Raw genomic sequence first — 17,500 nt, forward strand, 5'->3', positions numbered from 1 at the left:
AAATAGCTCTATATTGTGATAGTAATCATTTCTATAAGATTTGGAAGGCATGCATAGAATGTTGAGTTGTTCACCCCCCAAAAAATATTATTTTCTATCAATCACCACAATTAAGCCTTGAATTCATGGTGATCTTTGTGTTTTTGTGACTTCTACTCCACTACATGTCAGAGGCAAATATTGTACTTTTACTTCACTACAATTATTTGAAAACTTTAGTCACTAGCTACTTTGCAGAGATAGATTATTACATTATAAAACATACGTTAACCACTTCAGCCCTATTTTACACCTTGGCTATTTGAAAATAGCAGATCTACAAGCTCACAACGCGTCGCGATGCGACGCGTTGTGAGCTTGTAGATCTGCTATTTTCAAATATTTTAATACTTTAACTTTTGGTACTTTAAGTAGATTTTAATGCCAATACTTTTGCACTTTTACTCAAGTAAATTTTGAATTTGGTACTTTTACTTATAACAGAGCACTACATTGCAGTATTGGTACTTTTACTTAAGTAAAACATTTGAGTACTTTTTCCACCACTGTTCAACGGCCTACAACAAGCCAACGGGAGGTTGCCATGATGTTTTTCTGTTTCTTTTTGCGGAAGCAGAGAGAAAGCCTCCGTGTTTAGCTAGGATCGGGGGATCCATCATACTGGAGATAAATATTCTTATGAAAAAGTAAGGAAAACTAAAAATCTCTGGCAGTGGCTTAGAAAACAAAACATTTTTTTTTCCACAAGGGGGGGGGGGGGGGGCTAGCGCGGCTCTGGAATGATATTCCAGAGCTTCCATCTTCCTTCTTAGAGTCACCACGGTGACTCTAAGAAGGAAGGGACAGATGGATCACCATGCCAAAAAAAATGGCTCCCGTCCTCTCCCATTCTATCTCCATATTTCCATAACTTTTTACAGTGGGGAAAACGAGTCATTTTCGATCCGCGATCACTCCGCCGTGGTGACTGGTGTGAGAGATGTTATTGTTCCAGGCGTTAGCCAGCACCATCCACCATGGTGCAGCATATATTGTTTACAATCGGGTGCTCGTCGTGGATTCTGCGGCTGTAAACAGCGTAGCGTTACAAACGGTGAGATCTCTGGCACTCAACGCCACTTTTTTAATACAACTCTGGCGGTGAATGTGTTAAAGGGCCTCACCGTGCCGTCCCCCCCGCACGCCAGGATACGCAGGTTTGGCACTTTCCTGTACAACTCCAACCTGGCAACACAAAGCACACACACACACACACACACACACACACACACACACACACACACACACACACACACACACACACACACACACACACACACACACACACACACACACACACACAGGGCAGCGTTGAAAATACCTCAGAAATAGACTAAATATTGCCGGAAAAAGAAGATGAATTAACTTTTGATCAAATGTTTTATGGGGAGAGATTTGTCTCAAAATTATTTGTGAATCCAATACCAAGATGCACAAATATTCCTTGATTTACAAATGTGTTTCCATGATTTACAAATGTATTTGCAATCTACAAACACAAATTATTTATTTGTGACTTTTGTAAATTTGTATTTTTTATTTTTACAAAAAAATATTATACTTGTGTGTGCATTTATCATAAAGAAATCATTTGTAAATCCTCAATGCTGTGTGTGAATTGTTGGATCTTATTTGTGAGTAGACCAACACACGCATAAATTCCTTTTTCCTGTTACATCATTTTGAGACAAACGTCACGCTTTTTTAAGAGAATTTTTACAAATGTATCTTCCTATCCGCAAACTTACTTGTAACTTGTAAGTTCACATTTAAATACATGTGCTATGATTTGTACAAATATATGACTATTTGTAAATATATCATTTGCAATTTGTAAAAAAATATAATTACTTGCGGGCGCATTTATCATTTAATATCATTTGTACATCGTCAATTCTGCGCGTGAATTGTTGGATCTGCATTTGTGGGTAGACCAACACACGCATTTAGTTTTGAGACAAGTTTCACACAGAGATTCACTCTTTCTGCAGATCCGTGTGCTAGGAGCCCAGCCCCCTCCCCTCCCCTCCCCTCCCCTCCCCTCCCCTCCCCCATGGCCGATCGTTTACAGCTGCAATTGATTGATCACTGATTGGTGAACGTTCGTTTGTCAGCATTGAAACTTTTGAAAGTAACTTCGTCGCCCTGGCCAAGAATTGAAGTTGCACAAACCATGGCTGGACAAGGAAAACCACCGGGCGAGGGGCCGCCTTCATTAGTAAGTAAAATAACTTGAAATTGCGTTCCTCTCTTTTAAGTAAGATAGAAAACCAGTTTGCGATTACAATGTTTAACTCTACTAAGAGAGAGAGGTGATAGCAAGTGTTCATACAAACATTATCCCAACATGTGTCTTCGTCGCATGCACCGCAGGTAGTGGGAGAACGTACTGGGGCCTACTGCATAGTAGGCCTATTTCTATTGATTAACATTAATGATAATATTCAAAAGTATGATGTTTCATGCTCAATAAGATTTGGTTTCTCTCATGGTGGTCGTGGAGAAGGAAATTGTCAGCTTTAGCAGGCTTTGCCTTAGAAAATTAAGAACGGTAACCGAAAGGCTCGCCCCAAAACACGCTCGCCCCCATTTATTTTGTGGACCAGCGGTTCTTGTATTAGTTTTTTGTACTGAGGATAAGGTTAGAAACAAGTTTTAGGTTACGCATAGTTTCACTGAGATTAGAAATAAGGTTAGGTTTTGGCACCGTTTTACTGAGGTTACGTTTAGGAATAAGATAAGGTTTAGGCGTATTTACTGAGGTTATGTTTAGGAATACCAGGTTGCCCCGGGGCGACTGTTTTGGGGCGAGCGTTTTGGTATTAATCAGCATTGGCAGTTATTGGCATGAAATTGGGCCGCTTAATTCTGTCACAGTTGTTATCAATTATACTCATTAAGGCTGTTCCATTTCAGAGTAGGGTGCTATTTTGCAGGGTCGAAAGGCTTATCTATATGGAAAGCCTTTATTGGTAACACCTGTGAAGGAAGTAAGAATTTGATAATTTATATAAGTGGTTCTCAAAGTGGGGTATGGGAAATTATCAAAGGGATTCCAGGGTGTCCCCAGCAAAATGCCTGAAAATAGCCCCTCTAAAAGCTATTCTTATTATAATTATATTTTCTCAAATTATTAATCTTACATTTTACCAACAAAATATCTTATAGGGGTCCCTGCACAGAATATTTTCAGATGGGGGTCCATGGCCAAATACATTAATTTGGGGGTCCTTGACATGAAATCGTTTTCAAACCATGGATTAGATGAGACATGCCCCCCTTCTAGCCCATTGAACTGAAATCTCCATTTAACCATGTTTCATTGTAAGCTTGTCCCACTGTTTCTGGTGACTGCCTGAGAAGTGACTTGTTTATCAGACAATTGCTTTGTCTGATAAAATATAAAATATAATATAATATAATTTTGAATATTTTTCTATTTTGAGATTGCAGATTGCAGCTCAGTTGTTAGATTAAATTACACTGAACAATAATCTCATATTAGTAACATTTTGAATTTTTTTTCTTATTTCAGAAGGAGGTGGAGGGTATGGCCCAATCTCTCTTAGACGCATTAAGGAGGTCCCAATCAACCCCCAATACTCCTTCTGTTCCTGGGACTATTGCTCAGAGCCGACCCACCGCTACGCCCACCGCTACCTTCACACCCACTGCAACCTCCACACCGCTACTTACCCAAATTAACCAGAAGTTAAAGAGGTAAGACTGAGTTTTCCATCATCTTCACTTCAGACATGGCCATCCAGTATAAGACTATTTTGTTAATTGAATTACAGTTTCATTATTACTTTAATAATCTCGTTTTATATTCTCTCTTTTTTTTAAGGCAGTTTTCAAGTAAATCCCTTCAGTCGCTCTCTGAAATGAAGCGAGGAAGAGGCCGGTTTTGCAGCCCTGCGTCTGTTCCTGTCAAATATTTAGACTTGATAGTATCTGTTCTACCAGGACCCACTGATGTGACCCCCAAGCCTTCTCAGGAGGTTGAGTTGGCCCATGCAGGTCTTGGGAAAAGGGTGGTTTCCATTCCAGAGGACAGCAAACATGCTGAGGTCTTAATTTGATCTTAAATATCACTAATAAATGAACATGTCATTTTCATAGGCCTAATCATTTTGTGTATTCTGATAATGCCACTTACAACCCAACAGCTTAATTGAAACTTTGATATCTTTTCAGATACAGTCGCTCATGGAAGAAGCGTTTGTAAAACTCCGCCCCCTTGAAGGGAGATGGATGCTATATAAGGCAACAGGTATTATTCACAGATTCCCTAACGTTTTTTTATTTTATATTTAGCACATGTTCTTATCGAGTGCCACTTACAAGCTCAAAGCCACAGCTTGGAAGCCAGGAGGGAGGGAGAAGAGTCTCTTGGGGCCCCAAATGTTTTTTCAAATAGTAGGAAAATGCCTTCAAGTGTAGGCTGGGGGGGGGGGGGGGGCTTGGTGTCATAGGGAAGTGAGGGACAGACATCCTGTTTTTGATGATCTAAGTGTATGGGAAGGGGTGTAGGGGTTTGAGTCTTGAAGGTAAGAGGGTGCCATGCACTCGTTTTCCTTGTAGGCCATCTCCATTTAACCTACTGGCAGATGTGGTAGATGTAGTAGCAGTAGTAGTATTGATGGTATTAGTAGTAAAACATGAGCAGTCCACAATCAAATGAAGGAGGCAGTGTCATGATGGTGTGCAGACGACAGTTAAAAGGAATAAGATGAGTGGGGCATAGAATCCATCCAACAACAACAGGCACAACACATGCTATCATACTGACATGATTTCCTGTTATGGTTTAGGAGGCAGTGGCCAGAGGAAGCTGTCTTTGGTCCTCATGGACCAAAACGGCGGATATACTTGCAAGCTACTTCGACGAGTATCTAACAATGGCAAAAACATGATGTTTTTGCTTCCACTCCAGGAGGAGTTGGAGACAACTCCTCTTCCATATGATTCTGCTGAATTTGCAGGCATGCCGCAGGTGCCCTGCATCAATTGCAGTGCTAGCATGCCCCTGCAAATGCTGCAAATGCACACAGAAACCTGCAAACCAACAGCCAAGGTGATTTGTGCGTTTTGTGATTAGATATAACGTTTGTTATGTTTGTCAGTCGGGTGCAATCCAACAAAACAACCATCCATGTTATTTGATCTTTATGCTGGATTACTTATAATATGCATGAAAAGCACTAACTTGTGTTAAAATGTCTAACAGGAGCAGAGCAATGTGGTGTTGGTAGAGGATCCTGAGGAGCTTGAGGAGCTTGATTCTGATGAGCTTGGTGTCGGTTCAGAGGAGCAAGGAGTAAGTGTTGCTAAATGTAACCTACTTGAAACGAATTGGAAATGTATGTGCTTCATTTTTATGAAACACTTGTAAGGCATGTTTAATACCTTTCTTTTTGTCAATATTCTCTTCTGTACAGGTGTGCCCAGTATGCCAACGAGAGTTCCCCATGTCACTGCTCGAAAGCCATGGCCCTGTCTGTGCAGAAATGTAAAATAACTTTCATTTTAAAGCTATATTTCAATGTCGAAATCAAAATTATCGTTTTCTCTAGAATAGGAAGAATTGAAACTTCTAACCATTTGACTTAAATGGCACAGAAAAGGGGGTATAAGGTTATGAAATGCTTGTTTATGTACCATATGGTAAGGATTGGGTAGCCAAGCTATTGTACACAATTTTGCTATTGAATTGCCATAATGTTTTGTTATGCCTCTTTGTTGAAAGATTCTTCCGCAACGCCATCACGATGGATGAGCCTGATGGGGAGGTCCCAGGCCCGTCATCTGCAGCCCCCGGCCCTTCAGCCGCAGCTCGACCTTCAGCACCAGTATCAACCGGTAAGAAAGCAACATTGTTGTAAATCTCTCTTGTACCTGAAACGGCTGCCTTATGGTCTTAGATGTTTAATTGTACATATGACATCCTTGTCTCACAAGATGCATGGAAAACGTCAGGAACGCCAAAACAAGCCATGCAGCTTTTCCTACAAGATCTGAGGCGAGGAGGAGAACGTCAGCCAGACGTAGTGCTTGTACTGAATGCCAGGGACAGTGAGGAGGAACGGGACAGCTGCCTCATTTCTTTTTATAAAGATATCCGTGAAAAGAAACAGTGGGCTGCAAAGTTCAAGTGCCGCATTCTAGGTATTGGTTCACTTGAAATTTTGTGGATCCTGGAGTCCATGGAAATGCTGACTGTTGTATCAATTGCCCTGATAATCATACTGTAGCATAGTAAACCCAGCAACTGCATGCATTGTGAAAGTAAAAAAATGAATGTTTTGACTTGGTGCCATATGTATGGCACTAATGACACATCTGCATGGTTACATTCAATTTAAGCTGTTAGGTGACTGATTTTCGAGATTGAGAATTTCGTTAGATAAATAATACTTAGCTGTCTGGCATATTGTGTTTTTATTGCAGGGGATGCTGCTGTTGGTGTGGGGGTTTCTAGACACGTCCTGTCATCAGCCATTTCAAAGTTGAAACATGGGTTTCAACTGAACTTGGGTTTGTACATTTCATTAACACTGGGCACGTATTGCTAAACAAACCAAACCAATAGGCTGAAGAGACGTGGGAACAGATGTATTTGAACATCTGTTTGCTCAAACGTGTTCAAGCGGCCCTTTTATTCATGTTTTATCTGTATTCAGGAAATGCAGCAGTGACTATTCTGTTTGAGGGACAAACAGAGCACCTCATACCTTCCCTGGCCACAGCCCTGGTTGAGAGTGACCTCTTTCTCATGGCGGGAAGGATGATCGGTCATTCTGCAATCAATGGTGGTCCTACTCTGTCAGGGCTTAGTGTAGCAGTGGTTGATGCCTTGATCGGGGCAAAGGAAATGGCCACATCACACCTCTGCCTGGAAGACTGCCCAGAAATGGACCACAGGGAAACCATTGGTCTGGTGAGTAAAGAATAACCTCTTCCATTGTAAGATGAGCATAATTCATATTGTCCACAAACATGGGTGGATCCCATATCTATAATTGTAGTTGAACTTTGCTATTTAGATACCTCAGTAAAATGATATAATGTGTACATTGGAAAATGAGATCGACAACAATGTGTGCCATCTTATTTTACTGACCCAATTATTATAAATGGTGTTTGTTCACTTCACACATTATGTCCAGTTTGCCTCCCAGTGCAGAAAATTGTGTTCTATGTGAACTGTTGTTCAATATACTGTGGTGTTCCTCTGTACATCTCTCGGAGATGCAGTAGGTAGTAAGACGCAAGGATACAGTTCAAATGCATGGGCTCAACATGTGTATGTTAATGATACTTTGTTCCAGTTGCTGAAGGAAGACTGGAGCGAAGAAGACAATGCACAAGTAGCCAACCTTTGTGTGGAGTGGTTTTGCCCGGTGCCAACTAGGGAGACAAACCGGCTTCTTCTCTTCCAGCAGCTGCTCAATCATGCTGTATGTCTGTATTTTTGTCTATGATTTTAACAGTTTAGAGTCTGTTGTAGCATGTTTCAGGGGGCAGTCAAACCTGCTCTTTGAAAAACCTTTAGAAGCACACCTTTTCAAATTAGTAAAAATCCCAAAACCACTTGAGTTTCATCTTAAAACTGCACCTGACCAGTAATGCTGACTATGACCACCTGGGGTCGCACCTTCTAATAAATGTAAATTATACTTTGTTTTCTCTCTTATCAAGCCCATTGCACACAGCACGGTTTAAGCTCGTACACACAAACGGACTAAGCCTATTCTAAAGCCGTTGAAAGTCACTACCTATACTACAATGGTTCCTCTTTGCATCATTTATTAATAACGATGAATGTAAAATGATCTAACTATAATTTACTATTTCAGGTACTTGGCAGAACAAATGCCCAAATCAGGCAACTACGAAAGGGTTTGAAAGACACTGGCATTTTCCCACTATTGGCCAGTCGCCCAGATGTTGCACCCCTTTTGTTCCCCAGAGAGGCTGATTTGATCCTCACCCCACAAGTAAGTTGATAATCAACTATGATCACTAATATGCAGGCTTGATTTTTCATAATTTTGGGCAAGGCTGCTTGGCGTTTGGTACTATTCTTGGAGGGCACTAAGGCCAACTGCAGGTGCAGCAAGGCCATTAAAGTAAAACAATCATGTCCACAGAAATATTTAATACTTATTTTTTAATAACTGTCAGTGAATTGAAACTGTTAACAAAATATTGTCTTGGTATTTAAGTACCCATATTGTACACTTGCCAATATGAGTCTAAGGTTCATACCTGCTCAGCCACTGGACTGTTTTGAAGTTGTGGATGGGGTGACGGGGGTTGCACTATGTTTTGGACCGTTATGGATGATATTTGACCTTGGTGATGCCAGCAGTCCACCATTTTGCCACTGATTCTTGGCTTTGAACATCTGCAGAACATCTGCAAGTCACCCCGTGAATATGATAGAGACTGCACACTGGAATTGCTCCAAAAGGTTTATTGACACCGTGTATGTGACGTTTCAAGTCTGGTGGCTCTTCCTCAGAATAAACCATTTACCTTTTTTAGGGGCATATTCCAGTATGCTGACTATTTTCTTTTTCACCGTTGTTCGCTCCTGCCCTGCACAAGGCTTTTTAAAATCTTTGGTGTGCATGCTCTTCTACTTGATAATGTTATCGACACTTTTCAGATGGTCCTACAGTCCATCAAATGGCCGACAGTGAGCAGTGACGACAGCGAAGATGAAGTCGCACCTGGCACAATGAGCGCCATCTCGGGATTCTTCCGAGCATTTGTGGAAGAAGGTACGTTTGTAAACCAATGTATAACAATATTATTTACCAACATATGTTTCGATTTAATAAACTTTTTTTATTACTTCAGCATCCCCAGACACTTTGCGGCAGCTAATGAAGTTCTGGGTTGGTTGGGAGGTGCCATCCAGTATCCTCAAATTGGATATCATCCGGTCAGCTGGCCGTAACCCCCTGCCAACATCAAGCACATGCGGGACGCGCTTACGGATTCCAGACCACTACACCAGTTATTCTGCTCTAAAAGAAGACCTCATGGTTTGTCTGCTATCGGTTGAGAGTGGATTTGGGCTGGTTTAATAGTTTTATTTGGAAAACTTGAATGTGACTTGGGGCGGCTTGTTGCCATTTGACCATTACCGCCCAAAAAGGCTCCATTAGTTCTTACTTTAAACTCTTAAAAGACATTTTCTACATTTATCTTAACTTTTAATGTTCAGTTTGTTTTATCTTAACTTTTAAGATGTTCAATTTGTTATGTTCAGCAACTGAACTTAAAAACTGTTCCATTTGTTGTTACCTTGAAACATGTTTGTTCACTGTGTGGTCTTATTATATATTCTTTATTCACTACCAGCTTTTAATGTGCCTGGTTGTAATTTGATTGATACGTTTTAAAAACTGTTCCATTTGTTGTTACCTTGAAACATGTTTGTTCACTGTGTGGTCTTATTATATATTCTTTATTCACTACCAGCTTTTAATGTGCCTGGTTGTAATTTGATTGATACGTTTTAATGTGCACCAACTAAAAAACGTAAGGCAAAAAAATGTTGGTTGAAACATGTTTGTTTTCTTGGATGTCAGTATTGCCACTACTCGAAATCTGCACTTTCAGTAACGGTCTGTTCGTGTCTGTAGTCAGAATATCTTGTAAGTGTTCACTACCAGATGTTGTAAGCTTTGGATGTCCACCAACTGAGAACTTGGGTAAAAAAGAGCTTAATTAAACTAAGCAAACAACAGAATGTGTGGATTTCTACTTTTCTTAATATTTTTGCCAGAGGGACATTGACCAAGTGAGCGAAGGCTGGGCATTGTTGAATTGAAACTGCATGAATTAAGACATAACATACTTATTTATAAACAGGCTATTTATGTAACTAAACGACAGAGAATTGGGATGTTTAAAGGTCTGGTTCCGGACGTATGTTGTTCATGTGTCATAAGGATATCGGTTCAGATTCTGCTTATTGATTCCAGTTCTTATCAATTCCACATTTCAGTTCTATAAAGGCAATTGCTAGATAACATTCTATTAAGCGTTACCTCATGTAAAATCACTTAGTACCTGAGAGCTGATGGTTTCAGCATCCGCTGAAACCACTATCATGAAAATATTTTTTAACCAAAAACAGTTGTCCCTATAAGCTGATTTTATTATCAATAATTGTCAACCAAGTGTATTTAAAATCCTCATACGTTTAATGTCAACATACAGAAAAGCAGCAGTTAAAGCTTGTGTATGCTTTATTTGTATAAGATGTAGTAGCCAACCCTACCCAGCAAGCACAATGACGTCATGATGACGTTATGATGACGCCCGGTCATCACCCCGGTGACGTTCAGGACTAGGCCAGATCACAGCCCATATGGGGATGATCTTTACGTCATTTACAGGACGTCATCACCGGGACATCATATGGACATTTGGACAGCAATTTTGGGTGATGAGAAATGTGTTCAGATGACGTCCTGGAAGTGACGTTTTTGTGGTCAGGATTAATTTTGGTTGAAATCAGGTGATATTCTGGGCCAGATCTGACTTGTCTTGGTTTGACTTGATCTAGCCCCAATCGAGACGTCACTGATTGGTCCGGGTCCTGACTGTGCTTGCTGGGTAGTCTTCAGGGTCTTGCAAACTTTCAACATACTGCACAGTACTCATATATAGGTCGACACCATTGGATTCTGAAGGTTGCAGAGGATCAATGTAGTGCTGTAATACAGCCAGTTGCTCAGCTGTTACTGGGCTCTCAAGGACAGGAACATCCACTGCAAAATGTGGTTCTGGGACCTCCCCACTTTCCTCCCAATCAATTTGAGGAACGTTAATCTCCTTAAGTTGAAAGAAAAACAAAGGAAGGGCTGTATTTTTTTTTGGAAGAGTAAAACATTGTGAATTGTGTGTATTTCCGTAATTTGCTATTTAAGAAAAAGGAGTGACAGAAAATCAATGATATACCTCTGGATTTGGAATGGGATGCTGCATCTGACCAACCTCCCACAACTGGTTTGGTGTGAGGTTGTGCTCAGTTCTCATCGGGTGATTATCCCATCTTGCTCGAAACACATCTAGGCTGGCTTGGAGACGTGGCAGAAAAATGAATTGAAGGCAGAAGAAGTGCATGGCATTGCTCAGATCGAGGAGGCCCTCTTCCTCCAGCAGATGGAAAATGTGGTAAAACACATTGGTGACCCCAGACCAAACATCACGCCACAGTCTCTCAATTCTGATGAAAATAAAATGCAAAATATATACAGACAGGTCCATAAATATTTGGACATCAACACAATTTTAATCATTTTGGCCACCACGATGGATTTGAAATTGTCGGCTTCAATTAGAGTGCATTTACATCAATTTCTATGTGCCTCCCCTTTTTAAAGGGACCAAAAGTAATTGAATAAACTAATTATCAAATTGTCACTTTTAACACCTGGTTGCAAATAATTTGCAATCAATAACAGCCAGATGTCTGGAACCCATAGTCATAACCAGACGCTGGGGTTTGTCCCTGGTGATGCTCTGCCACTCTGCTACTGCAACTGTTTTCAGTTCCTGCTTGTTTTTGGGGCATTTTACCTTCAGTTTTGTCTTCAGCAAGTGAAATGAATGCTCAAGTGGATTACGGTCAGGTGATTGACTTGCCCATTGCATAACATTCCACGTCTTTACCTTAGAAAACTCTGGTGGTTTTCATAGTATGCTTTGGGTCATTGTCCATCTGCACCGTTATCAAATTATAGCTGACAGGTCTGCACTTAAAGCACATCTTGATTGTTTCATTCAAATCTATTGTGGTGGTGTATAGAGCCACAATTAATTGTGTCAATGTCCAAATATTTACAGACCTGACTGCATGCTAGCCATAATTTCTGTGTTCTTGCTAGAATATTAAAACACTAGGACAAAGCATACCTTTGGTTATGGACACTCTTCCCAGCTATAAAGCTGCCACTGTCTGGTCCATGCACGGTCAACATCAAACGGGCAACACCAACATTCTCACCCCCTCTATCTGCTCGCACTCTAATGGAAAGACATATACAACACAAAATAATGGTAGTGGACTTTGTTTAAGAATACAATGCCCCCCCATAAATCGAACACATCATCTGGCCAAGTAACTAATTTACCTGAGTGGATATCCAAATTCTTGAACAGCCTCCGTGAAGAAGTTTAAGTTGGTGTCAGACCGGTTATTATCTGCAGCCCTCAGATACATTATCTGTGGGCAAACACAATTAATGTATGTAGTATCAAGAATAGCAAATGGTGTACTAAATTTAGTTCAACCCAGTGATTTCAAGCACCCCCAATTTAATATGCATTAGCCCATGGACCCCCATTTGTTACTGTAAGTGTAAACTCATGTTAGTTTAAACGGAACCAGGTCCACCTGGCTACATTTATACACCCTCAGAGTTACAGACCCATAGGGTCATTTTGGAAACTCCTGGTGGTCCCCAGACCCGAAACACTGGTATATTGTGTAAGTGACATCTTAAATAACACCCATTTTGATAAGATCTCTTAGTGTCCCCTCAAAATGACAGGCGAAAGGTACTCAGTTTTGGTTGATGTTAATATGGAGATTAAGCCTTTGTCTGAGCTACAGCATTGGACAGTACATTGTATGTTGTAAGCTGCTCATAATGTGAAATTAAAGGCAACTCTCACCTTGCGTGAATATCCATCAATGCCACCAAAAATAACTATGTTGTACCTGATGGACAAAGTGAAAGGAACAACACTTTACAAAAAAGTGACTACAGTACATCTCAGTTAGTGACAAGTGATTACTGTGCATCTGAGGTAATATTTTCTGTTTTGTATGCCTGTAATCAAACGTTTGTCAAACATGCATAAACAGTACAAGTACCTGATGAGTTTGTGATTTGTGTCTATATGCACAAGGTACTTGGGGCATGGCACAGAGTACGTTCGCCTGACAACACATCCCATTTGGGTCATCCGTGACAGTATCCCAAGGCTGTCCACACGATGCATTGATGCCTTCACACGGATCCACTGGAGTCGATGTCCTTGTGCCCTCAGCGTACCCATCACCATTCTGTACCCAGCATGTGGCATTGTCTCTTTTATTTCAGAGACAAGTCCATCAAGCTCTGCATCGGTACAGGCACTGTACATTCCCCTGACAGAGAGGTTTTCGTCAGCCATTCTTCTGTACAGTGTAGCACGAGAAATCCCCAATAAACTGGCAATTGTCACTGCTGGCAGTCCAAGTTCCAGTAGATGAGTTAGATGCTCATTCATTATTGAGATCCTTGGTCGTCCACTACCCCTCTGTATTTCAAGTTGGACTGGTGGTGGAGGATGTTGTTGATGCTCTCTCAGGGTCTGAACTGCAGTGCACAATTCTGTTAGCCTCTCTGTAACATCCTGGGACACCGGAACATGCTGTGACACAATATCAAGGAAAACTATTTCCTGTGCACATGCAAATTCCAGGTAATCCACATCAATGGGTGCTTGCTGGAGAGAATGTGACACCCTGCCATACAGTCTATCCAGGACCTGATTTCTAAGCAATTCCTACAATGCAAAAACAATAGGACAAGTCTGGTGAGAGGAAGTCAAGCTTTTACAATAAGGTCATTCTTTTCTACAAAAAACATTTAGCCTATAGATTTCCTCACTAAAATGCAAAGCGGAAACATACTTTAACCCTCCTGCAGTGTTGGCTGACCCCCCCCCCCCCCCCTATTTCAGTGTTCCTGGTAAATAACACAAAACACATAAATCATAATTTTCTTCAACCAGTGGTATCATGTGAGTATTATAATGTCAGTATCATGGTCAGTATCATGGTCAGTATCATGTCAGTATCATGGTCAGTATTATGATGTCAATATCATGGTCAATATCATGGTCAGTATCATGTCAGTATCATGGTCAGTATTATGATGTCAATAATATCATGGTCAGTATCATGGTCAGTATCATGTAAATATCATGGTCAGTATCATGTAAATATCATGGTCAGTATAATGATGTCAGTATCATGTCAATATCATGGTCAGTATTATGATGTCAGTATTAACATAGTACACAATATAACTACCCTGAAAGCCTAGTCTGAACATTGAGCAATGAGACCATACTGTAGGTAATGACACATAAGATTAGCAAAAGATCATCTGTGAAATTTGTATCAGTCAACAACTCTAAAGTTGTCATGCTACTCTAAACCAGTGGTTCTCAAACTTTTTTGTGCCAAGGAACCCCCATATTGATATAAAATATCAGATGTACAAGCTCGCAGTGCAGCACCAAGTGACGCACTGTGAGCTTGTAGATCTGCTATTTTTGAATAGCCAACATAAAAATGTATAAAGTGGTTCAAATGATTGTGAAGCTATGTTAGCTACTTTTGGTGGGGAGCCCCTGGAACCCCCTAAGGACCCCTCAGACCCTTATGGTTCTCAAACTTTCTCAGGGACCTCCATACAATATTGGTGTTGTTAAAACGTTTTTTTTTTTTAAATAGCAGCTATTTTCAAATAGCCAATGTAGTCAGTGGTGGAAAGTAACTGAGTAAATTTACTTAAGTACATTTTTTAGGTATTTAGGTATTTTTTTTTGTATTTCGAATTTTCAATTAGTTGATTGATTGATTGATTGATTGATGTACTTTATTTAGTAAGACATGAGAACAACAGTACATGGAAGTAAAAATACTTTTACTTCTACTCCACTACATCTCAGAGACAAATATTGTACTTTTATCCCACAGCGATTATTTGAAAACTTTAGTCACTAGTTACTTTGAAGATTTGGATTATTATTACAAAACATACATACCACTCAGCCCTATTATACATGATTTCGGCCGTTTGAAAATAGCCGAACTACAAGCTCACAATGCATAGGTGCTTTGTGAGCTTGTAGATCTGCTATTTTCAAAATATTTTGTATACATTTTAATTATTTGAAAACTTGTGAAATGGGACATTCTGCATAATGAGTACTTTTAATTTTGTACTTTAAGTATATTTTTATACCAATACTTTTGTACTTTTACTCAAGTAAATTTTAATTACCGGACTTTTTACTTTTTCCACCACTGAATGTAGTAGGCTAGGGTTTATGTAGTTCAGCTGATGCTATATTTAGCTGGGGTCGACTCCCCCTGAAACCCCATCAAGGACCCCTGGGGTCCTCGCTCCTCAGTCCTCGGACCCCTCTTTGAGAACCACTGGTCTATTAAAGTAGCTTAATGTATAAATCGCTATTACTCATAATGCATACATACCCATCCAGCTTGTTGACTTCTCTCCGTTTCCATGTTATTGCTATTGTTATTATTATACCAAGGACCTCAAACCGCAGGCGCAAGGACGGACCTTTTAGTATTATAAATGTAATTGTGATGTTTACTTTTCGCCAGCTCTGCTCTCTCGCATAGCCTACTAACGGGCCAGGGGTAGAAACGTGGGGGTGGGGCTGGAAAGGGGGAGGGGCTCCTAGCACACGGATCTGCAGAAAGAGTGAATCTCTGTGTGAAACTTGTCTCAAAACTAAATGCGTGTGTTGGTCTACCCACAAATGCAGATCCAACAATTCACGCGCAGAATTGACGATGTACAAATGATATTAAATGATAAATGCGCCCGCAAGTAATTATATTTTTTTACAAATTGCAAATGATATATTTACAAATAGTCATATATTTGTACAAATCATAGCACATGTATTTAAATGTGAACTTACAAGTTACAAGTAAGTTTGCGGATAGGAAGATACATTTGTAAAAATTCTCTTAAAAAAGCGTGACGTTTGTCTCAAAATGATGTAACAGGAAAAAGGAATTTATGCGTGTGTTGGTCTACTCACAAATAAGATCCAACAATTCACACACAGCATTGAGGATTTACAAATGATTTCTTTATGATAAATGCACACACAAGTATAATATTTTTTTGTAAAAATAAAAAATACAAATTTACAAAAGTCACAAATAAATAATTTGTGTTTGTAGATTGCAAATACATTTGTAAATCATGGAAACACATTTGTAAATCAAGGAATATTTGTGCATCTTGGTATTGGATTCACAAATAATTTTGAGACAAATCTCTCCCCATAATGTTTTATAGTGAAAACAGAAACTCACGCTTCTCTCAGACCTCCCTGGGAGAGATCAAACACCTGGCGAGGATTCAGGATCCACATGAACATCTGGAGCACTTTGGTGCCCTGAGAGAGAGACAGGCAGACAGACAGACAGACAGACAGACAGACAGACAGACAGACAGACAGACAGACAGACAGACAGACAGACAGACAGACAGACAGACAGACAGACAGACAGACAGACACAGACAGACAGACAGACAGACAGACAGACAGACAGACAGACAGACAGACAGACAGACAGACAGACAGACAGACAGACAGACAGACAGACACAGACAGACAGACAGACAGACAGACAGACAGACAGACAGACAGACAGACACAGACAGACAGACAGACAGACAGACAGACAGACAGACAGACAGACAGACAGTCAGAGAAGGTTATTGATTAATTAATGAATCATCTAAAACCTATATTCTGCTCAGGAGCGTTTATCGTCACTAAAAGTGTCAGCAGCCCTAAACACTAAAAGTGTCAGTGGTGGCAAAGATGGGGAGGAATATATCTGTCATCAAGAGGTGCTCAGTGTTTTTACCACCGAAACTGACAAAACAAGTCATTGAGACTCTAGTCCTTTCACAACTGGACTACTGCTCAATGATCTGGTCAGGGGCTAACAAGAGGGACCTGGGAAAGCTGCAACTGGTTCAAAACAGAGCAGCTCGCCTTGCCCTTAGGTACACCAAGGCATAATGTAAACAAACTGCATGTCAAGCTCTCCTGGACATTAGTCACGGAGAGGCTGATGGTATCACTCCTTGTCTTTTTGAGAAACATAAATGAGCTGAAACATCCAACCTGTCTATATAAGCAACTTACACCTAGCTCTAAAATCCATACATATAAGACGAGACATGTCACAAGAGGTTGCTATCAAATCCCTAAAGCTAAAACAGAGTCTATGAAGTATAGAGCCATGGCTGCATGGAACACACTGCCAGATCAGATTTCTAAAGAAACAAGACCAGGACACCTGGTTCTGCCAGACCCAGAATAAATTCCTAGTACGCAACACACCTACAAACCACTTTATAAGATCAGAGCACTACGTCACGCTAAGCTTGGCCAATCAAAAAGAGGGACAGAAAAGAGGAAAAGAGGGACAGAAAAGAGGAAAAGAGGGACAGAAAAGAGGAAAAGAGGAAAAGAGGGACAGACAAAGCCTCATGTAGACCGAGGTCCCTTTTATGCCCATGTATGGACGGAAGGGGGACAGGCAAAGCCTCATGTAGGCCGACCCCTTGGGTCTGGCAAAAACTAAAGCAAGCTTCAA

At 40.5% G+C, this 17,500-nt stretch overlaps 2 protein-coding genes across 2 annotated transcripts in view; both read right to left on the reverse strand.

The window, feature by feature from the left end:
* Nucleotides 1-17,500, reverse strand: part of dgki (diacylglycerol kinase, iota) — a 98,195-nt gene that overhangs the window by 32,472 nt on the left and 48,223 nt on the right. The window contains exons 11-12 of the mRNA XM_080420697.1: nt 16,202-16,284; nt 1,164-1,224 (exon numbers count right to left, since the gene is read on the reverse strand). Coding sequence (XP_080276823.1) covers nt 1,164-1,224; nt 16,202-16,284 — 144 coding nt within the window. The remainder of the gene's footprint in view (nt 1-1,163; nt 1,225-16,201; nt 16,285-17,500) is intronic.
* On the reverse strand, nt 10,408-13,057 carry LOC308079297 (uncharacterized protein). The gene is made up of 6 exons (XM_080420706.1): nt 12,944-13,057; nt 12,742-12,787; nt 12,198-12,289; nt 11,980-12,090; nt 11,023-11,290; nt 10,408-10,896 (listed from the first exon to the last, which is right to left on the reverse strand). Exons 1-6 carry the CDS (start codon nt 13,033-13,035, stop codon nt 10,642-10,644), a joined length of 864 nt encoding a protein of 287 aa, XP_080276832.1. The 5' UTR covers nt 13,036-13,057; the 3' UTR covers nt 10,408-10,641.

Source organism: Gymnoscopelus braueri (genome assembly GCF_963280865.1).
Source record: "Gymnoscopelus braueri genome assembly, chromosome: 23".
Classification (NCBI taxonomy): domain Eukaryota; kingdom Metazoa; phylum Chordata; class Actinopteri; order Myctophiformes; family Myctophidae; genus Gymnoscopelus; species Gymnoscopelus braueri.